The sequence below is a fragment of the Mus caroli genome, unplaced genomic scaffold (genome assembly GCF_978045245.1).
Source record: "Mus caroli unplaced genomic scaffold, Mus_caroli_1 scaffold_10, whole genome shotgun sequence".
In the NCBI taxonomy this organism is placed as follows: domain Eukaryota; kingdom Metazoa; phylum Chordata; class Mammalia; order Rodentia; family Muridae; genus Mus; species Mus caroli.
This window is the reverse complement of record NW_028227265.1, coordinates 6571605-6594687: the sequence shown is the minus strand read 5'-3', so window position 1 is coordinate 6594687 and position 23083 is coordinate 6571605. Positions and strand designations below refer to the sequence as shown.

General features: G+C 54.2%; 1 protein-coding gene across 1 annotated transcript; it reads left to right on the top strand.

Annotated features, from left to right (window-relative positions):
• Positions 1-2651: 2651 nt before the first annotated feature.
• On the top strand, positions 2652-20855 carry Cdh15 (cadherin 15). Its single transcript, XM_021170891.3, has 14 exons — positions 2652-2753; positions 10703-10858; positions 11551-11706; positions 13605-13749; positions 14473-14633; positions 14968-15096; positions 15487-15672; positions 16814-17067; positions 17731-17873; positions 17987-18226; positions 18468-18707; positions 18806-18942; positions 19076-19240; positions 20293-20855. The coding sequence occupies exons 1-14, from the start codon at positions 2712-2714 to the stop codon at positions 20491-20493; spliced, it is 2355 nt and encodes a 784-aa protein (XP_021026550.1). The 5' UTR covers positions 2652-2711; the 3' UTR covers positions 20494-20855.
• Positions 20856-23083: the final 2228 nt, after the last annotated feature.

Genomic DNA, 23083 nt, shown 5'->3' with positions numbered 1-23083 from the left:
GTCGACCACCCCATCAAACAGCAGAGTGGTAGGTGCTGGTGACAGGCTAGTCCAGGGACCTACATGTGACCCCGGCTACTGTGCTGGCTCTGTCTGTGTCATTTGGATGTAAGCTAGAGTCCTCAGAGAGGAGGGAGCCTCAACTGAGAGAATGCCTCTAGAAGACTGGGCTGCAGCCAGGGCTGTAGTGATGGATGGGGGAGGATCCAGATGGGTGGGTTCACTCCTGAGCTGGTGTCCTAGGTTCTGTGAGAAAGAGCAAGCCAGTGAGCTGTACTCTTTCATGAACTTAGAATCAGCTCCGGCCTACAGGTTCCCGCCCTGTATGAGTTCCTTCCCTGACTTCCCTCAGTGCTGGGTTGTGTACCTGGAAGTATAACCTGATATAAACCCTTTTCCCCCTGCAAGTTGCTTTGGCCATGGAATTTCAGCACAGCAATAGCAATCTTAATAGTACAACTGCCCAGATTGTCTCTCCTTTTTCTCAGTCTAGAACCCCAGCTCATGGGACTGTGATGCCCACATCCAGGGTGGGTCTTCTCTATGCTGTCAAACCTTTATGGAAATACTTGACACATCCAGATGTGTGTTCTCATTGGTTTACAGACTGTTTCATCTGGTCTGCAGGATCTCGTGTGGGAATTCTCATTCTCTCTCCCTCTTTCCCCATCTCCCCCACATCCTTCCTCTCTCCTCCCTCTTCCTGTCCTTCTTCCAAGTCCAGAAGACAGCATATAGGGCCAGCCATATAGGGGCTGCACCCAGCAGGAGGCCAGAGGAGGAAGGAACAACCTTGCCTGAGATGGGGAGGGTGCTCCCTTGACCGCAGCCGTGGAGCTGGACATTGAGGGGTGAGTAGTTCTCTAAGTAACAGCGAAAGGAAAACATGCTCCAGGCAGGGCACCTCAAAGAGCATGGTGACCATGGAGGAAAGGGGTGGACAAAGAGCACTTGGAGATGAACTAACAGCTGTGCGTCAGAACGGCTGTTGGGGCAGAATGGGGAGAAGGGTGTTGTGGTGGACCAAGAGCCACCTGGACGGAGAAGGCTGATACAGATCTATTGGGGTTGGATCAGCATAGGGTCAGACGGGTATGAGCGCAGGCGAGTTGGAAAGCCTCTAGCTTATGGGTAGTTTAAAGCCACTGGACCAATGTGGGCCTGGGGGAGAGAGTGAGGAGGGGAACCCCAACCAGCCTGGAGTCCCTGGCCACTGGGCCACACACTGCCTGGGGAAGGGGCGGGGAACTCTGGCTAAACTGATGGGTTTCAGGAAACATATGGACACAAGCCTGGTACAGCCTTTCTAGTCAGGGACTGGGACCTCAGTCATATATGTAAATCAACCAAGACTCTACCAATCCACGTGGGGTCTGTCCAGGACAGTGGAGTGGAGCCAGCAGGGACCAGACACCCTCCCTTCCTGCCTGTCTTGAGCCTTGGATCCAGTAATGTCTCCTGCCTTCTTCAATGCAAGCCAGAAGGATCACGACCATGGCCGGCTGATGTCAGGGAGGGCCATCCAGAAGCTATCAGCGAAGAAGATATCCCACAAAATCATGGCGACTGCTACATGCATGTGGTGTGGCGGGAGATGCAGGGGGTAGGCAAAGGAGCTCTGGCCAAAGGCAGAGTGGCCCATGGGGTGAGACCTAGGCCTGAACCCCTTAAGAATAGGCCACATGCCAGTCGTTCTTGCCCTTCACTCAGCCTTCAGGAGTCTCTGATGTGTTCTGGAAGAGCACACCTGAACAGGCAATCCAAATGTGACCCCTAATCCTCCTGTTCCTTTCTCTGGGTTAGGGGCCACTTTGGGGTTTTTTGGTTTTGCTTTTTGTTCTTTGAGACAGTTTTTCTACATCATCTGGGCTGGCCTAGAACTCACTATGTAGAGCAATCTGGCCTCTAACTCATAGGGATCCTCCTGCCTCTGGCTCCCACGGATTAATATTAAAGGTATGGGCAGCCGGGCGTGGTGGCACACTGCCTTTAATCCCAACACTCGGGAGGCAGAGGCAGGTGGATTAGGCAGGCGGATTTCTGAGTTCGAGGCCAGCCTGGTCTACAAAGTGAGTTCCAGGACAGTCAGGGCTATACAGAGAAACCCTGTCTCGACCTCCCCCCCTCCCCCCCCCCCCCGCAAAAAAAAAGGTATGGGCTACTGTGCCTGGCTCCCTCCATTCTTCTACAAGCCTGGGTCTCTCTGGACAGCTGCCAGAGGCCTCAGTCCCAGCCTATGGCATGCTGAGTTCTTCCCCAATGTCCACTCCCGGTCCCCCTACATGCTGTCACTCAGTCCAGGAGCCCCCTACTACACATGCGCTGACCTCAAAACTTTACAGAGCCTCCCTCAGGCACTGACCACATATGCTGTCACTCAGATCCCCCGCCCCCCTATCACTTTGCTCTGGCTCTGCCTTGCATCCTTCACACCACACTCTTGTGGCTGTCCAGGCCCACCTACATGTGCTGTCACACATCTCTAGTCCCGCCCATGACTCTGCCCCTCATGCTGTCACTCAGCCCTAGCCCTGCCCAGACCCCGCCCTGGCCCCGCCCCACCACACACGTGCAGTCCCTTGGCCCGCTCCCCAAGCACTTGCGCTGTCACTCAGCCCAATGCTCTCAGCGTGGGGGTAGAAGAAGCGCCACCGCCCGTCCCACGGCCGCCCAGTCGGCCACTTGTCCTCGGCTCTTCCGCCGCTGCCCCAATGGGTTCTGCTCTGCTCCTCGCCCTCGGGCTGCTTGCCCAGGTAAGCTTGTAAGCCCTGTGGCATCCCTTCCTCCAGCTTTGGGATAGCATTCCTGGGACCACTGGCCTGGAGTGTCTCTGGGGGAACCTGAGAGCTGCGGCCTGCAGTGTCCAGGGTGGGCCGCACTCTCTGAAGCATTGTAGGAAGGGGTGTCCTGTGTTTAGGGGCTTCCAGAGGGAGGGTGACTGACCTGTACATCAGTGAGCAAAATGGTTCAGGACTGGGAAGCATCTCTGAGACACGGGAACAGCCATTGGGCTGTCCCTTCAGTCTGGAAGCATATCACAAGTGCTCCCTGGAGCCTCCCAGAGCCTAAGGGTGGCCAGTCTTGAGAGGTCCTTTCTATTCCAGAGCACGAGGCAGACAGAAGGGGCAGAAAGCCACAGCGTCTGTAACACTTATGCCCCTGGTTGGTCTTGGTGGTGCCTGAGTCTCTACCCAATGGTCCTAGAGGAGCTGCAATGCTTCCCTACAGGACCTAAGAATCCAGAGAAAATAACTCCAGGCCAGAGTAGCCCAACACACTCTCAGTTTACACTGCCTTTGACCTGACCGGGCCAGCGGCTGTGCCTGGATCCGCCTGGAGATGGAGTGATCTGTGGTCCCCAGATCAGTCAGTCTCTGGTACCCCCGTCTTCTTAACATGGCACAAAGAAGGATGGGTAAAGCCCAGGTCCCCCGTTTTTCCTGCTGTTGGCAGTCCTCAGACTGGCTGCTGAATGGTCCTGGACTGGCCAGAACGGGGATATGGATTCTGTGGTCCCTGCCAGGGTCCCTTTCCACAGAGATGTGCAATGAGGCTGTGGCCAGCCTCTGCGCCCCAGAGGCAACAGGTGGCGAGCACAAAGAATTGCTGTGTGTGGAGAGAGGTCAGCCAGCATTGCATGGGTGTGTGGTGGGGGGTCCGTCCCTTCCGGGAACACACTTCAGGACTTTCTTGGTCCCCTCAAATTCCCACAAAGCCTTGCAACTCTACTCAAGTTTCAGTTCTCAGCAGCTGACAGGAGCCTGGCCAGAGAGCCCCCCTTGCAGCTGGCCCTGGGTCATCAGCCCTACACTTCCAACCAGCAACACCCCAGCTTTGGGGGCCCACATTCCCTTACCTGGGCACATCTGCTAGGCTAGTTAAGACCCAACACAGAACCCTAGTCTTGTGCATAACGCCCTGACCCATCAGAGGCCCCTCCATACCCTGGGCTGGGATTTGCTCCCTACTGGCTACAGTAACAGCACCCCCAAGGCTGGAGGGTGGGTAGTGTTGGGTAGCATTTTTCTCCCCTTCCATCCCCAAGACTCCCCTCTCTGTTATACTAGGGCAACTGCACAATACCCCTCTCACCACCACCCCCCGCCCCAGGCATCACCCCCCCCCCCCCCCGCTTTCGTGCTTCTGTCAGCTTTTGTCCACACACCAGGTCCTGGGGCTGCTGCCGTCTGGCCATTCTTGCTTCCTTACTGGGCTTTTCCCTGGCTACCCTGGCCCAGCTGCTCTGTCTTGGGCTCCTCGGTTTGGGGTTGGAAGTGGGCTGTGCACGGATTCGGATTCACAACTCGCTCCATGGCCTCCCTACCCAGGCTCCCTCTGGAATCTGAGCTTCCCGAATTCCACCGCAGCACCAGGGGGTGTATTGCGTTCAGAACTGGTCCCCGCCAGGCCTCAAACTTTAGCTGCTCAGGAAACTGAAGCAGGAAGTTTACAAGTTAACAGCCAACCTGGGCAATTTACTAATACCTCGCCTCAAAAGAAAACTAAAAGCAGCCAGGGCTATAGCCAGTAGAACACTTGCTAAGCACGCTTGAGATCTGGGGGTCTAATCCCAGTATCTAGTATCTAGTACTACACATTAGTACTAGCACTCATAAAGATGACCCCCTCAGCCCCTGCCCTTGGGGTTCAGTCTCTCTAATTGCTACTCCTGAGCTGGGTTGAGGGCATCACGGATAGCCCAGAGAGATGCCTGCCCACCTCACCTCTGTCTAGGAACCAATGAAGCCGTGTGGAGTCTGCAGGAAAGATGGGTCTCAGCAGTACTTTGGGGGACTAGTCACTGACACTGAGAGAGAGCCTCATCTCTAGCAGATCCAGCCTGCAGCCTGTAGTGACTCAGGCTGGAGGCAGGCTGCTCACAGTCCTGAGCACTGTGCCCAGCCTGTGCTGGCAGGCAGGCAGGCAGGACCAATCTGATCGGCAGGGACAGCTGCCTGTCTGCCCCCTCCCCATTCTCCTCTGATGACTGCAGCAGCTGGACAGGGTGGTCCCACAGTGGGAATGTGGGGCCACCCTAGGCCAGGCCAACAGCTGGGCTCATTCCTGGCATGCTGGCTGTCCAGGAATGAGGTGGCCATGGATTCCAGCCTGTGGGAGCTGTGCAGGCCTGAGAAGCTGTGGGAAGTCAATGCAGGGGGCTTCCTGCCCTCCACCCCAAAGGCCATTAGCTCTGTTAAGATGGAACACACACCTTGCTCTCGTGGCTAGGACACTTGTGTCTTCCCAGTCAGTCCCATCTCCCTGTCACCAGAACCTCTGCCCAGGATCAATGCAGGGGCGTGCACCAGTGCTAGATAGCTCTCTCCTTGGCCCCTGGCAATGGCTGATGCTATTCCATTGGTAGTGTTGGTAAGCCTCTTGCCTGGCCCAAGCACATACTGCATGCATAGCAGGATTCTAGTCACCCCACAACTCCTTGGGGTTGGGAGGGGATCAGGAAAGACCCCAGAGGGAATTAGCCAATGTCCCCAGATGTCTCTAGGACTTTCCAACTTGTGTCTGGGTTGGTCCTTGGCCAAGAGCAGACCAGGGATGAGGTGGGGCACATTGGGTATCTACTGAGGGAAGAGAGTCTGTAACTATTTCCTGTCTGGTTTGGGATGGGGGTCAGAGGAGTGGATCGTGTAGGAATACCTGCCACAAAGTCACCTTCCAGGTGCCTCTGTCTTGTCCTCTGTTCTGAATGTGGGAAGCCTGTGAGCCAGCTGTGGCCATGTGCTTTATCCTAAACACCAGATGTCCTAGCTTCCCAAGGAGGCCCCTAGCCTTGCCCCCTGCCTGCCACGTCTTCTGGAAAGTGGGTAGGGTGCGAGAACATGGGATGGGCTACACAAATGCCTCCCATGAGCCGGAAGCTGGCTGTGGCCTGCCCATTGGGCGCCCACTCATTCCCCTGCAGCCTCTGATCTAGGCACGAGGCCCTGCCAAGACATTGTGGTTCTGTGACCTCGTGAACTTGGGCTGTGGACAGCCCAGGGACCCAAGGTTCCCAGGCCCTGCCTTGACCACACCCGGTGAGTGCCAAGGCCGTGGGCACTGGCTGGGGCAGCTGATGGAGGCCACAGGACTGGGGGAAGGGAGGAAGTTCTTCCCAGGCCACGGGGGCTTCAAAGAGCCTGGGAATCCCATTCTCAACAGGCCTTCCCAAGGCAGGGCAGACACTACAGATGACATCAGCCTGGCATGCCTTCTCGTGCCAACTCTGCCTGTGTGGCTTTGGGCAAATGGCTCAGCCTCTCTAGACCTGTCTCGGAGCTATGAGAAAGGCGCCTTCTCTCAGGCTTTGGTGTCATGAAGAGCCTCAGATCCCAACCCACACACTATCCTGAGGGGAGGAAGACAGAGCCAAACTTCCCCCAAAGTAGCCCCTCAGACACATCTCAGGGTCTGCCACTGAGCTCAGGCCAAAAGCCCCTGTGTCCATGGAGGCTGTGGCCCAGGTTCCCCATGCCAGGCAGGCAGGTGTGTGCCTGGTAGGGACACTGCCCTGACCTAAAAGTGGCTCTGCATGCTGGCCTTGGCAGGTTCTAAGGCCAAGGTGCCATCTGTGAGGACAGAGATACCCGGGCAGGACTCTGGCCCCTCCATGCTCACCCTCCTGTCTTGAACAGGGTCCTCTGCTCTCTGGATTCCAGGACTAAGTGGGTGACAGGACTTTACTGCAGCTGGCCTCCACTGCCTTGAGGGGCTGAGGAGTAGGTGGCTGGGGTCCCCACTGGTGGGATGGGCTCCCACCCATCAAACAAGGGGCTCCCAGTGTGGTGCCTTAGTCGGGCTGGGAAACAGGACAAGAGAGCAGAAGTGGAGCCAAAACCTTTGATCTCAAAGCAGGCTAGATGCAGGTGCGCACAGGACTGGTACCTTCCTGAGTCTTGGCCATCCATGTGTGCTGCAGGAAGGGACGTGGAGAGGCTGAAATCTAAGCCTGGCTGGCTGGCTGGCTATTGCTCCTTGCTGCCCTTAGAGCATCTCCCAACCCAATCAGCCATTGTATTTCCCTCCTGTGACCCCCAGCCTCCATAGAGGCTCCACAGATCAGATCCAGGGGCCTGGATAGCCAGCAGGCAAGTTGTCCACTCAGCATGGAACAAGCACATAGAGCCGTGGGAGCCGCTGGGCTCTGTGGTGCCCATCTGGCCCAGTCCCACCAGTCTCCTTGGGTGTAAGTGCCATTTGCATAACCTTCTTATAATTGTAAAACCGGATTTATTTTTACGTGATTTGCCTGGTGCGTGTGTAAGCATATGTACCACATACATGCTGTACTGGAGGAAGCCAGAAGGATGTGTCAGAGATCCCCTGGGGCCTGGAGTTACATATAGATGACTGTTAGCCACCATGTGGATTCTGGGAATCAAACCCTGGTCCTCTATAAGAGCGGTAATTGCTTTTAAACATTGAGCCATCGCTCCAACCTCCATGTGGCCTGCTTTCTGGTCCCTGCCAGGGCCTCTCAGTTCTCTCGCTTGGGGTGGAGCCAAGTGGAGTTTCCCTAGGAGTGGACACACAGTGAGCACTAAGCATGAACGCTATGAGGGGATCTCCTTGGAGCTCCTGATCCCATCCGGCCCGTCATTCTGAGGGGCGTAGTCGGGGGCGGGCTTCTCTCCGGTAGCCATGGTGATATTGAGGCTAGGATGGCATTCTGGCTACCTAGGATAGATACATGCTGAGGCTGGGGCCGGCACACTCAATGCTGTGCTGGCTGGCATGTCTGTATGTGATGGCTCCGCCTCCACACTCCTAGCCCTGCTCTGCCCTGAGAACCACCCAGTGCTCGCCCTTCCACATGGGCAGCCCAAGGATCTGCCCTTGGAAGGAAAGGAGAGGTGACTTGACTGTAGAGGGTCCACATGGGGAGTCCAGGCAGCAGTCCAGGCTCATCTTTAGCTACATAGTAAGTCTGAGGCCAGCCTGGGCTATAGAAGACATAAACAAACCTCAAAGCAGAGAGAGGTCTGGATTGAGGGCTGTGGGGAGTCTGAGCCCTACCCACCTGGGGATCTGCCACTTCTGTACAGCAACCCCTACCGACTGTGACACTTGGGTCTCAACCTTGCTAAGGCTAGACTGGCATACTGGCACACTGGCACACTGGCACACTGGTACAGCCAAGGAAGCTGCTGAGTAGTTACATTAGCTGGAATGAGACAGAAGGGTAAGCATGGCCCTGCTCCCTGTCCTCTGAGACTGCAACTATGGACGGGACAGATTCAGAGAATTACATCTAGAAAGCACCTCTCCGCAGGACGGAACCTTGAAGGAGGCACATACCAGCCAACAAGACAGATCAGCGGGTAGGGCTCAGTAGGTAGGGGAGTTTGCTATTAAAGACCCAAGTGCTTTCCCAGAACCTGCATAGCAGAAGGAGCGAACTGACTCCTGTAAGCCGCCCTCTGACCTCCACACATGTGCTGCAGATGTCTCTCCACCCCCAAGATAAATAAATGTAAACAAAGGGCATGTGAACAGCCCTGAGACAGAGGCTGAAATCTCCCAAGCGCTGCCCTTGGCTCAAGAAGTCCAGGCTAGCAAGGATTCTGAAGGGTCAGCCCCTCTGCTTGCCCTGGACCCTCCTGTGGGCCTGGGGGAATGCAGTCAGGGATGGCTACAAATGCTGAGAGCATCTCCAAGCCTAGTAGTCCCCATGTGCTAGAGCCTTCTACAGCCAGCACTTGCACACATGATGCCAGGTGGTACCCTGCCCAGCCTTGGCCTGAAAGCCTCCCAGCATCCTAGACACATGAGGATGCCCTAGGTTTTGTTCCTAGCCAACACGTGCTATGGAGGATGTGGTCAGAATGTGACCAACATCCCCACATATGGCAGCCACTGCCAGGGTGTGCTTTGTGATGAGGAGTCATTCGGGAATACCAGTGAAGCCAAGGGGATACAAGGGTACCCCCAGCATCCTCAGAACACCGGTTCTCATCATCCTTCCAAATCAAGGGGAGGAATAAGGAGCAATTGGAGGACAGGTCACTCAGTTAAATCCAATCAGAAATGGGATGAAAACCGCGTGAGAACCGGGACAGAACCTCAAGGTTGGCGATGCCTCTGGGGAGCTGCTATGCATTCTGCCATGTACTCGTTTGGTGAATCTCTTCCCCAGGCCTTAGTCAACCCTCTGAGGGGTGGGGTTATCTGTGAGTGTACACAGGTAATGGCAGTGGGTTTGGGGAGAATGGGAGTCAGTAGAGCTCCCTCTGAGCTTAGAGACTTGGCTTCATCTCCTGTCTGCAGACACACATCAGATCCCTACAGCAGACATTGTTTATTGGGTGGTTGGAGGCAGTGTGAGGGTCTGTACTTTTCCTGGGGTCCCTTTTCTCCGGGACACTGAGTCTTTCTTTTAAATTACATTTATTTACCGTGGCAGGAAATATCATGTTGAGGTCAGAGTACAAGTTACAGGAGTCAATTATCTATCTACCATATGGCTTCCAGAGATCAAACTCAGGCTATCCAACTTGGAAGTGAGCATCTTTGTCCTCTGAGCCAACTCTGGTTCAGCATGTTAGAGGTCACTGCCAACCTCCTGGGTATGATGAGGAAGAATGGGATATATTCCAAGACTTCTGGGTTTCCAGAACTGAGATTCAGTTATGAAAATCACGTGGTGTATTGAATAGACCATCCCTTTTCCCCAGCCAGCCTCTCAGTTGAGCCCTGTCACACCCTGTGCCCTGGAGCATCTCTGGCTCTGGCCCAGCCAAGTCCATGGCTTCTGTAGGGCACGTCCTCCCTGGTCCCGTCCCATGCTCTAGTCCTTGTCACAGACCAGGCTGGCCAGCAAAGGAGACCACAGACACTAAGTCCCACTGTGCCAATCAGCTTCGGTGAAGCCCCTTGGTGCCCTGAATTGCCCAGGGCTCTGGATGCTTGGGCATTCCTTCTGCAATGCAATATTGAGAAGTCGCATGGGATATCTGGAGCGTGGCCCCTCTCTGTTCACACAGCCGACTGTAGCAGAGAAGCCACCAACTCTTGGGCTCCCTAACCTGGTTTCTGGAAGTGTTTAAAATCAAGCCCCAGGCCTGGTGCAGAGGGAGGTTTCTGACCAGGTGTCTGCTGTGTGCATGGCTACCCCCAGGAGGCTAGGGTGTGTGTGTCAGGTAGACCTAGATGCTTAGGGGCAGGGCCCCTCCCTTCCCTAGTCTATTCTAATAAAAGTAGGCACTGTTACCATTAACTTGTGACATTCAAGCTGTGAGGGTGAAGAGGGACACACACTTGTTACCTCCCACTCTAACTCAGTGGCCCCATCTCCGACTGAGTCCCTGGCCCTACCAGCTGCTGTCTTTCCTCTTGGGCCCTCACTCCCAGGAAGCAAGAGTTACCCTCTTTCCTCGTTGGCATCTGACCTCTCAGGGACTGCAGGAAAAGTGCAGACCCTCACACTTCCTCCAACCACCCAATAAACAATGTCTGCTGTAGGGATCTGATGACCCTGTGGACACAGCCTGTATTCTGGCGTCTAGACAAGGAGAAGAGACAGTCATGGACTATCCATATGGGAACTTTGAGAGCTAAGCTCCCCAGGATGTGTCTGCCAAGGCCCACACAGCCTGTACCCTGCAGAGTGACTCCCCAGGTGATATAGAGCCCGAGCATAGTCCTAAGAATGATGTCATCCTGGTGTTCCTGTGCCCTGTGTGATGGCATTCTATTTGTGTTTTAGAGCCTTGGCCTGTCCTGGGCAGTCCCTGAGCCCAAACCCAGCACCCTGTATCCCTGGCGCCGGGCATCAGCCCCAGGCCGTGTGCGGAGAGCCTGGGTCATCCCACCCATCAGTGTGTCTGAGAACCACAAACGCCTCCCCTACCCACTTGTGCAGGTAAGAGAAGGGGGATGGGTTGTCCCCATAGGTTCCCTCATTTCTTAAGTTTTTAAAATTTTTTTAAACCCACCATGATCAAGATTTTTTTTAAGATTTATTTATTTTAAGATTTATTTATTTTAAATATATGAGTACACTGTAGCTGTCTTCAGACACACCAGAAGAGGGCATCAGACCTTATTACAGATGGTTGTGAGCCACCATGTGGTCACTGGGAATTGAACTCAAGACTTCTGAAAGAGCAGTCAGTGCTCTTAACTGCTGAGCCATCTCTTCAGTCCAGTTTCAACATTTCTTAAAGATCCTCTTGGATATAGGGAAGCCCCACCTGCTGACAGGAGCTAGTTGTATAGCCTGGGAAGAACTTTCTCACTTTGTGGGATAAAAGTGGGGTCCCCATAGCCCTGAGCCACAAGCACCTAGCTACTGGGGTGAACATGCCCCCAGGCTACATGTCCCCCCCCCCCAAAGGCACACACTTCATCAGCAGTACAGACAGACCTGTGACCGCTCAGCCCTCTTCATCCTCAGAATACAGCTGTCTGCCAGGTCTCAGGATGCCCTGCAGCTGGGCTACAGTTTAGGGGAGCAACTTGTTAGGCTTCAGAGCTTTGGACCTCTGTTGGGGTGAAACACGAAGGTATTGGGGTGCTCTCTGGCCCTCATGGAGCCTCCTTCCTCCCCCACAGATCAAGTCCGACAAACAGCAGCTAGGCAGTGTCATCTACAGCATCCAGGGTCCCGGAGTGGATGAGGAGCCCCGAAATGTCTTCTCCATCGACAAGTTCACCGGGAGGGTGTACCTCAACGCCACGCTGGACCGCGAGAAGACGGACCGCTTCAGGGTAGGGCCTGTGGGAAGCCAAACTGCTCAGCTTCTGTTCCCCACGTGAAGGGCTCCAGGCCAGATGCTTCTGAAGCAAGATCTGGTCCTAAGACCCACATCAGAGGATTAAGTGTTTGGGCTCCTGTTACCACACCACACACCGTGAGGCCGTGAGTAGGTGGTCTTTTGGCATGCAGAGCATCACTGCAACTGATGAGCTGACCTGACAGCCAATCCTTGGATCCAGGTTCTGTTGGATGGATAGGTGTGTCATGAAGAATTCCCAAATAGTGTTACTGTCCTCTGCAGGGAATGAACTCTGCGGAGTGACTAGCCAACAAGGGGCCTCCGCTACCATTACAATGTTGGGATTCAGGAGGAGATGTGAGAGTCACAAAGTGTGCACAAGGCCAAGAGACAAGCCCGGAACCTCCTTTATCTGCCAGGCTGAGATGCAGTGTGCTTACCTAGTGTTTAAAGGCCCTGGTTTCCATCCCCAACATAGCCTGCTAATGAATAAATAGAGCTTTGAATAGTATTACAGACCTATGATACTTAGGAGGCTCAGGAGGGTCATGAGTTTGAAGCCAGCCTCTACTACATACCACAAGGATAAAGCCAAACAAAGCCTGTAGAAGCCTTATATAGCCAGGACCCCGTGGACTGCATCCTAGCCGGCCTGAGACTTGATAGCTTTCTATTTCCCTTTCCCAAAGGTCAAGATTTCTTTTATATCCTTGAGAGATTCTTCCAAATTTAAGAGGCTGTTAGAGTATTCTTCCAGAGGAACCCATTGGATGATTTTTTTTTCTTTTTTCTTTTTTCTTTTTTTGGTTTTTAGAGACCTATGTAGCCCTGGCTGTCCTGGAACTCACTCTGTAGACCAGGCTGGCCTCAAACTCAGAAATCTGCCTGCCTCTGCCTCCCGTGTGCTGGGATTAAAGGTGTGTGCCACCACGCCCGGCTTGGATGATTTTTAAAAAAGATTTATTTATTATTATATCTAAGTACACTGTACTGTCTTCAAATGCACCAGACAAGGGTGTCAGATCTCATTACAGATGGTTGTGAGGCACCATGTGGTTGTCGGGATTTGAACTCAGGACCTTCGGAAGAGCAGTCAGTGCTCTTAACCACTGAGCCATCTCTCCAGCCCCGATTTTTTCTTTTTTTAATGTGACTTGCAATGTCTTGCTGTGTGTCTCTGACTGGGCTTGAGTTTGCTGTGTTCCTGTCTCTGCCTCCCAAGTGCTTGGCTGTGCCATTCTCTGAAAAGGAGCAGGTTTAGAACATTGTAATCTCACGTGAAACCCTGTTCCAAAAAGTAAAACGAATTAAGCCAGGCATGGTACAGGCCGATCAATGTGAGTTCAAGGCTAGCCTGGTCTACATAGTGATTTCCAGGACACCACAGCTCACAGAGAGACCCTGTCTAAAAATATTGTTTTAAATTAAAAAATAAGCTGGGCAGTGGTGGCGCACGCCTTTAATCCCAGCTCTTGGGAGGCAGAGGCAGGTGGATCTCTGAGTTTGTGGCCAGCCTGGTCTACAGACTGAGTTCCAGGACAGCCAGGGCTACACAGAGAAACCCTGTCTCAAGAAAAATAAATAAATAAAAAATAAAAAAGTAAAATAAATGAATTTGATAGGAGCCAAAACCATAGAGAAAAGGAGATAAAACTTAGTAAGAGCATAATTTCATCCACACAAGGATGCATGTGAGCATCCTGGCAGCCAAGGCAAGAGAGGAAAGTTGGAGCCTATGTGCTGGGAGAAAGCAGGCTCTATTCAGAAAAAGGGTGCATGCCCACAGCACACCTTCCATCCCGTGTGCTCCTCGCCTCCGTTCAGCCCTTGCTCTTCCTTCTTCGTGGCTTTAGGAGCCACAGAACCATTGCTTACCTTCTGTTTGTCCAGCTAAGAGCCTTTGCCTTGGACTTGGGTGGCTCTACCCTTGAGGACCCCACGGACCTGGAGATCGTTGTGGTGGATCAAAATGACAACCGGCCAGCCTTCCTACAGGATGTGTTCAGAGGCCGCATCCTGGAGGGTGCCATCCCAGGTGAGGTGGGAGCGCAGCCCCATCCAAGGGGTGGGCCTTCAGAAGGTCCAAATCCCAGAATTCCCTACAAAGGACTAGAGATACAGCCTTCCCCTCCCCTACCAGTGCGCAGGCTTGGCATGCCAGGATCCTCCGTAGTGCGGCAGAATTGACAATCCAAAGGTCATTCGAAAGGTCGGGTGTAAGAAAGCCATCTCTTACACTTCTCATGTCAGTGTTAATTTGGTCCACACTGAAAGGCTTCCGGGTGGCTGTGTTCCAGTTGCGCCTTTTTGTTTCATGGTGGTGAACTTTGCGTAATATGAACTTAGCATTTCAGGGAACCCTTTCGTCCTAGTTAGTGAGTCCATGGGCCCATGAGCTTACTCTAGCATAGTTTTTATGCCACAAAGACGACTCCACAGCTTGGGGCAGTGCCTCCTCTGGCTGCTGCTTCAGGTGCAGTCTGGTCTCAGTCTACCCAGCCTGTTGTGGTGGTGCATACCCGTGAGCCTGACACCTGGGAAGTGGAGGCTGATTTAGTTACCTAACCAATCTGAGGCTAGCCTTGACTACTTGAAACTCTGGTACCTCTTCTAGGCCTAGCCCCTGCGTTGATCTCAGTTCCACCATAGTCATGGTCCTTAGGTGTTTCTGTCTCTCTCTGCAGAGATCCTACACCAGCTGGTGGCTCAGCACCGCAGTCCCACGGTGGTTGACCACATTTCTCTCTGTCATCCCCAGGCACCTTCGTCACCAGGGCTGAGGCCACGGATGCTGACGACCCAGAGACAGACAATGCAGCCCTCAGGTTCTCCATCCTGGAACAGGGCAGCCCTGAGTTCTTCAGCATCGACGAGCACACGGGAGAGATCCGCACAGTGCAAGTGGGGCTGGACCGTGAGGTGAGGCCTAGCCTCGCGGACCACTGAGGGCCTGGGGGCCAGTTCTCCACATCGGGTCTCCTCACACTGAGCCATCTCTCCAGCCCCACACACTGTGGTTCTTACTCTCACCCTGGTCTTTCCTTGCTGGTGCTATAACAGCATCACCACCCCGGCCCCCAGCCAGTTGCGTCTGCCTGGGAGATGCCTCCGAAGCTCTCCTGTGCAGCTGCACCTGGGTATTCTTATCCTTGCCACCAAGGTAGCACCATCAGCCAGGAATTGGCTTTGCTGTCATCCTAAAATGGTTGTCACTAGGCACCACATCTTCTCAGACATGTCATATTGTCCCCAGGTGGTGGCTGTGTATAACCTGACCTTGCAAGTGGCAGACATGTCGGGAGACGGCCTCACTGCCACAGCCTCAGCCATCATCTCCATAGATGACATCAACGACAATGCCCCCGAGTTCACCAAGGATGAGGTACCACTTCTGCCCGCCCCCATCAGCCTAAAGCTACCTTCCTTTTGTGGGTTCTGAGAGGGGACTCTGTGAGGGTGGGTGGTTTCATGGCATAGAGGAGGGTAGTGCCTGGGCAGGGAGCGTGGCACAGGGACGCGTGAGGTCCCTTAGAGCAGAGCAGCTCCAGGGTCCTCAGCCCGGAGGAAGTCTCCCGGGCCCCTGCTGTGTGAGGAGAATAGTTGGTCCAATATCCAGGAGCAGCTCCAGCAGGTGGGATCCGTGGCTCTGGAAACCAGTGAAATATGCTGTAGTGAGCAATGGTGTTAAGCCAGAAGCAGAGAAGGTATCCTGAGTCCCAGGGGCAGGCATGCTAAGGTGCCAACCGGTGAGTCACGGGCTGGGATCTCTCAGTTCTTTATGGAGGCTGCAGAGGCTGTCAGTGGAGTGGACGTGGGACGGCTCGAGGTGGAAGACAAGGACCTGCCCGGTTCCCCCAACTGGGTGGCCAGGTTCACCATCCTGGAAGGTGATCCTGACGGGCAGTTCAAGATCTACACAGACCCTAAGACCAATGAAGGTGTGCTGTCTGTGATCAAGGTGAGCCCTGTCCCTGTCAAGTGTGTTACCACCTCAGCTAGAATCCGTCACAGATTCTCCCTGTGGCAGCTGCAGCTTGAGCTGCCCTGGGTTCCTTCCAGGTAGGGCTGTGCTAGGCGACCTCCTGGGGTAAGGGCACGGGATGGACTGGGTGCTGACTACAGGTATCTGGCCAAACTGGGCAGTAGGAAGCACCCTCAGAATGCCATTGCTACGGCCTTCTCCCTTCTTATTAGGGTGGTCCAAAATTCATGTAAAACTGCACCAGCATGATCTCCACTCTTACCAGAGGAACAGCTACCACACACACACACATGCACCCACACACCCACACCCACACACACTGCACCAGCATGATCTCCACTCTTACCAGAGGAACAGCTGCCACACACACACACTCATACGTGCACACGCACACACATGCACACGCACACACACACACTCATACACATACACACACACACTCATACACATATATATGCACACTCATACACACACACTCATACACATATACACATACACACACACACTCACACACATGCACACACTCACACACATACACACACACTCATACATACATATTCATACACCCATAAATATATACACACACACTTACACATATACACACTCATATACACATACCCACACTCATATACATATACACACACTCATATACATACACACACTATACACACATATACACAAATACACATACACACACACACACCACAACAACATATGTAGACTTAGATGCATTTGGATGTTGGCACATTTGAAGATTTATTGCACGAAACCGATCAGACAAGTTGAAGTAGGCTGGGACTCTCGAGGGAGAATTTTTTGCATGCTGCTCTCAGTGAACGATCACCATGAGCCAGATGGCCCTCTGTAGAGCATCAACTGGCACATCCACCACCCAGCTGCGTACAAAGCCTGTAGCTGTTGAGTTACACAGGCAACTACCACACCACACTCAACAAGCCCATCAGAGCAACAGGAACTCACCTGGTAATATTTGAGCCTTGCATAGTTCTTATCATGTCAAGGTTTAAAGGTGGGGGAAGAAAAGCTGGGCTCTCTGGACAGACCTGGGCAAAGGCTCTTAACACTTGGCATTTCAGCTGCCTCTGTCATTCTGCAGCCCCTGGACTATGAGAGCCGTGAGCAGTATGAGCTCAGAGTGTCTGTACAAAACGAGGCCCCACTGCAGGCAGCTGCCCCTCGGGCCCGGCGGGGCCAGACCAGGGTCAGTGTGTGGGTTCAGGACACCAACGAAGCTCCAGTGTTTCCAGAGAACCCACTGAGGACGAGCATAGCTGAAGGAGCCCCGCCAGGCACCTCTGTGGCCACCTTCTCTGCCAGAGACCCTGACACAGAACAGCTGCAGAGAATCAGGTGGGCTGCCCTGGGATCTTGAGGGTTTAGGAGGTGGGATCAGTGGTTCCATTACTGCTGAGGGTGCCTCTAGATTCTGAGGGTGCAAGAGAAAGGCCATTAGTGTACGTCCCTCAGGGTACTACTGAGCCCCTCAGATACCTATGTGTGTATGTGGGGTGACCATACCCCACAGGACAGGACTGGGCTCCCACACGGGCACATAGTCCAAGACAGTTCTTAGGTAGCCTCTGATTATTGATCTGGGCAGCAGCACATCTCATGTGCAGTTGGGTTAATAATAACCAGCTTGGGGTGGTGGTAGGTGGCAAGATGGCTCAGTGGTTAAGGCGCTTACCACCAAGCTTGCCCACCTAAGGTCATTTCCTGGAACCCACCTGGTCAGAGGAGAGACTCAATTCCTCCATGCCCTTTGCTCTCTTGTATGTGATGGTGCTCACACATGTAAATAAATAAGTTTTTAAAATATTAAAATATAAAATGAAAATAATTTAAAAAAAAAAACGTTAGTTGGGGCTGGGGGTCCTCAAAGGCTGAATGCTGGCCAACCCCAGTTCACATATGGGTGAGTATGTGATAGTAGTATTTGCATATATGGTATGGGACCCCATGTCTAGGCATCTTGGGTGAGCCTTATCCCTCTCCTCCTCTCCCCACCAATAGCTACTCCAAAGACTACGACCCAGAAGACTGGCTGCAAGTGGACGGGGCCACAGGCAGGATCCAGACCCAGCGAGTGCTGAGCCCTGCTTCACCCTTTTTGAAGGACGGCTGGTACAGAGCCATCATCCTAGCCCTGGACAATGGTGAGGGGAAACGGGTGTTGTCTTTGTCCCATAGCCCGCTGCTTCCCTAAGTGGACAACTGACAGGGTAGCTTGTGGGTGGGGCTCAAGCTTATTAGCTCTCCCTTCTTCCAGCCATTCCTCCTAGCACAGCCACAGGCACCCTGTCCATTGAGATCCTAGAAGTCAACGACCATGCCCCTGCACTGGCTCTTCCTCCATCTGGCAGCCTGTGCAGTGAACCAGACCAGGGCCCTGGCCTCCTCTTGGGTGCCACGGATGAGGACCTGCCCCCACACGGGGCCCCTTTCCACTTCCAGCTGAACCCCAGAGTACCAGATCTGGGCCGGAACTGGAGCCTCAGCCAGATTAACGGTGCGCTCCCCCTACGCCCTCCCCCACTCTCTCAGCTCCGCAACCCTGAGACCCAAGAGACAGGCCGATACAATGTATCACCATGACTACGTCCTCCCCCCACCCCCTTCCCCGGGCTGGGATTCGTTTCTACGGTATCCAATGGGTAGATGGGGAAACTGATACCCAGTGACTCAGGTACTCTCTGGGCGGAAGCGGGGTTATCCTGGAGCTTCAGCTGACCACGCTGCGCCTTCTGCAGTGAGCCATGCACGCTTGCGGCTCCGACATCAGGTCTCCGAGGGCCTGCATCGCCTGAGCCTGCTACTCCAGGACTCTGGGGAGCCACCCCAGCAGCGAGAGCAAACGCTGAACGTCACCGTGTGTCGCTGTGGGTCGGATGGCACTTGCCTGCCCGGGGCTGCCGCACTTCGAGGAGGAGGTGTAGGCGTCAGCTTGGGGGCACTGGTCATTGTGCTGGCCAGCACCGTGGTCTTACTAGGTGAGTGAAGGTCCTCGGCCCCACCCTCTGTTCTGGGTCCCTTCCCCACCCTGTGTCCTTTAAGCGCCCACACTTCAGCCAGTCTCTCGTGCCTCCAGTTCTCATCCTGCTTGCCGCGCTCCGCACACGGTTCCGGGGGCAGTCTCGGGGCAAGAGTCTGTTGCATGGGCTACAAGAGGACCTTCGGGACAACATCCTTAACTACAATGAGCAAGGAGGCGGGGAGGAGGACCAGGTAAGGAGAGGAGTGGTGGCTTAGACACACGGAACCCTGGGAAGGGGTCCCAGAATGCCCAGCAGCCTCCTAGAAGATCCTCTGGCAACCAGGAGGTCCCTTCTCTGACCTTAGCTGTTTACTATGCACACAGGATGCTTACGACATAAACCAGCTGCGCCACCCAGTGGAGCCGAGGGCCACCAGCCGCTCTTTGGGCAGGCCACCCCTGCGCAGGGATGCCCCCTTCAGCTATGCGCCACAGCCACATCGAGTGCTTCCCACCAGCCCATCTGACATTGCCAACTTCATCAGTGATGTAGGTGCCCGGAGGGGAGGGGTGATCGCAGAATGGGGCAATGCCTGCTTGTGTGCATACATGCACATGTGCACAAACACACCCATGTCCAGACCCGGCTTCCAGTCCCCATGCTACAGGGTGTCAGGGGTGAGCTCACCAGCAGGACCCTGGCTGAGCCTTAGGAAAACCTCAGCGGGCGAGTGAACAGGTTGACCACCCACTTTTCAAACCCTGTGGGTAGGAGCCGAACATTAGCGGCTATGTGGCCAGAGAAGGCCAGCCAGCACTGGCCTTAATAGTTCTGTTTCCTGTCCCTCTGGAAGTCGTCCCCTTGCATGGTTCCTGACCTCCTTCTGTTTACTATGATGAGGTAGGAGCAGGACTTGCCTTGGCGTCATCTGGAGAAAGCATCAGTTTGAACATCGCATGAGTGACTACTGTCTACACAAAAGATGATCAGAATGGGGGGGGGGAGCGGGGATGGCTAAGTCTGAGTCTGGCCATGTGGGGAACCCCCTATTGACTGCCTGCCCACACAGCTCAGAGAAGCTGGGCTCCTAGCAAATGGGGGGGCCTCCTTGGGGATGTTAATTCTAGTGCAGGGACTGGTCACAAGATAACGGGGTGCCAGTGGAGATCCTGCCTCTGGAGGGGGCCAGATGGTTATGGAAAGGTGCCTGAGAGACTGGGGGTGGGCGGGAGAAAGAGCTGCTATGACAGGAGACAGCTTCTCCTCACCCTGAGGGGAAGGACCGGAGGGAGCAGAACCTTCTCCCCCAGCCCGTTCTGCACAGGGGCATGTTCTGCATGCCTACCTTTTTTGTTTGGTTGGTTTTTTGAGACAGGGTTTCTCTGTGTAGCCCTGGGTGTCCTGGAACTCACTCTGTAGACCAGGCTGGCCTCAAACTCAGAAATCTGCCCTTGCCTCTGACTCCCAAGTGCTGGGATTAAAGGCGTGCGCCACCACTGCCCAGCAACTGCATGCCCATCTTAAAAGAGACAGGGCTGTCCCTGCCTGTGGCTGCTTGCCTGCCTGAGTGGTCCTGAGGTCTGTGGGGTCTTTTCCACAGGGCTTGGAGGCTGCGGACAGCGACCCCAGCGTGCCTCCCTACGACACAGCTCTCATCTATGACTACGAGGGAGATGGCTCTGTGGCAGGGACACTGAGCTCCATTCTGTCCAGCCTGGCAGATGAGGACCAAGACTATGACTACCTCCGGGACTGGGGCCCCCGCTTTGCTCGGCTGGCGGACATGTACGGGCATCAGTGAGAGCCAGAGCCAGGGGCAGATGTGCTGTGTGGATACACCCACTTGGCCCAACCAAGGGGTTCTCTCTTGGGATGTGCACCCGGAAATCCTATGAGGGTCAACAGCATGGCCCATCCTTGGCTCCACGGCAGATCAACTCAAGGAGGTCATCTCTGTGAGGTCCAGGAGAGGATTGAGTCAGGGGTGGTGGGAGAATCTGGAGCATGGACTAGGCAGCTAGAGGGAGCACTATCCTGGCCGAGTGCAGAAGTCACCCTTAGTCGCCCTGCTAGGGCTCATCCCATCTTTGATTCCCAGTTATGACTCTTGCCTCTGTATGAAAAGCAGGCGTCTAAAGAGTGGATTTCAATTAAAAACATACTATTTGGTGGATCACAGGTGCCCAGTGCCACTCTCACCACAGAGGGTGTAGTGGCCCCTGTCCCAGGCCTAGCCTTGGGAGGGACCTCAGGGCCCTCTGCTCAGCACAGTTGGTGGGAGTGAGCGGCAGGCACAGGACTCGGTGAGGTCAGAATGTGCACACGTGTTACATGCATGGGAGGAGAGGCATGAATGAGGCCCCCTTAAGCCCCAGGTTTAGACAGAGGCCTAAGGTCTACCTTTGTCCTCATCTGAGTGGGTCTGGCCGGGGAGGAGACCAGGCACCCCTCACTTTCCCTGCTTCCTCTGATTTGCAGTGTCCTTGGGGATGATGTGTCTGCCCTCGTGTGAGTTACCCCAGCTCCAAGCATCTCAAGTGCTTGGCGGAGTCCTTTGTCCTGGTTTATAGGGGCCCCCAGGTGAGAACTGTGATTCTGGGAATGGGGCCAGACAGGGGGGTAATGGAAGAAGAGGGTATCCTTCAGAGTGGGTGACTCCAGCCGTGACTGTGTGGCAGTAGTAGGATTCCATGCAGGATGACAGCTAGGGAAGCAAGGACCATGTGTTTTCTATTGTGTGAGAGGTGTCCCCTTGGGAAAGGCTGGTGGGCTAGATGACACACTACAGGCTGAATGTCACTGGGCAACCCCGAGGACAGAAGTCAACAGAGCCCATGATTGGGCTCAAGGAAAACAAATGAAAAACTGGGGCGCGCCGGGCATGGTGGCGCACGCCTTTAATCCCAGCACTCGGGAGGCAGAGGCAGGTGGATTTCTGAGTTCGAGGCCAGCCTGGTCTACAAAGTGAGTGCCAGGACAGCCAGGGCTACACAGAGAAACCCTATCTCGAAAAACCAAAAAAGAAAAAAGAAAAAAAAAAAGAAAAACTGGGGCGCATGCACCCTAGAAAACATTCTGCTCTTCTCACCACAAAACCAGAAGGTGATTTTGCCTTGGCGTCTTGCCATCCTGCTGGCCTGTGCTGCCTTCCCTGATCCTAAGCCTGAGGGCCATCTCTGTTCACATGAGGGGGAGAGGGCAGTGCAGAGGACCAGCTGAGGGTAAATGGAAGAACCACAGACCTAGGGGAGGGGAGAGGGGGAGTCCTGTCCGCTCCAGACTGCTAAGCCTCCAGATAGCAGCCTCAGCTATCGATTGGAAAGCTAGGAGGAGCCTTGGGACAGTGTGGTCCATCCAGGCATCCCTGGGGACAAGAGACAGGCGATTCCAGGCTCTGCCAGGCTTCACCCTGGTTACTCAGAGCCCTCTGGCCTTGGGGTAGCCATCCCTCTCTGGGCACATTCCTTCCAAGCCCTACCCTTCTCCCAGGACAGTCTAGTTGGAGGCTACCTGATGCCAGCCCAGTGCAGAGGGGGTGCTTCCTGATTCAAGGTGACAGTGTGCGCCTCTCTCTGTGCTCCGATGCTTCCCACGCATCGTCCTACAGCAAGTCCCACCACCAATGACTGCAGCACCTGTGCACTGTCCCTGCTAACCTCTGACCCTTCATCCCTGCCCTGCACCTTGTGCCTAGGGACAAGTGTTCTAGGCCCAAACCAGGTCCTTCTACTTAATCCTGTCACAGAAGATCCTCTTTGCCCTCAGCTCTCTGCACCTCAGTTCCCATGTCTTAGTTACTCGTTCAAATTGCTGTGCAGAGACTCCATGTCCAAGGCAGCTTTCTTATCCTTTCAGAGAGTTAGTTCATGATCACCATGGTGGGAAGCATGGCAGAGGTGGGCGGGCAGGCTGGGCAGTGGAACAGTAGCCGAGAGCTCACATCTGATCTCTGATCGGCAAATTGGAAGGAGAGAGAGAGAGAGAGAGAGAGAGAGAGAACATGGCTAGGCCTGATGTGGGTTTTTGAAACCCCAAAGCCCACCCCACTGACACACCTTCTCCAAAAACAGCCTTCTAATCCTTCCGAAACAGCCCACCAACTGGGAACGATTCAAATATATGAGCTTCTGGGGGCCACCCTCACAAGTTGTATATGGGAGTGTTCCTTTTTATTTATTTTTAAATACTTACATGACGTGTTATTTCAAGAGTAACTCCAGAAACCAGGCAGGCTGGACTCAGGGCTTTTCTGCTCTAGAGGCCAAGGCCCTTGCTGACCTGGGTCTCCTATCTCTCTTTTCTGGGTCTCTGCCTCTTCAGGCCTAAAATAAGTAGTGCTAGGCCAAGCCAGGCAGTGGTGGCCCATGCCTTTAATCCAAGCACTTGGGAAG

Coding starts and splice junctions, on each gene's coding strand:
- Cdh15 (XM_021170891.3), top strand. CDS start 2,712: ATGGGTTCTGCTCTGCTCCTCGCCCTCGGGCTGCTTGCCCAG. Junction 14,634..14,967: donor AAGTGGGGCTGGACCGTGAG/GTGAGGCCTAGC, acceptor TATTGTCCCCAG/GTGGTGGCTGTGTATAACCT. Junction 18,708..18,805: donor CAGCACCGTGGTCTTACTAG/GTGAGTGAAGGT, acceptor TCGTGCCTCCAG/TTCTCATCCTGCTTGCCGCG.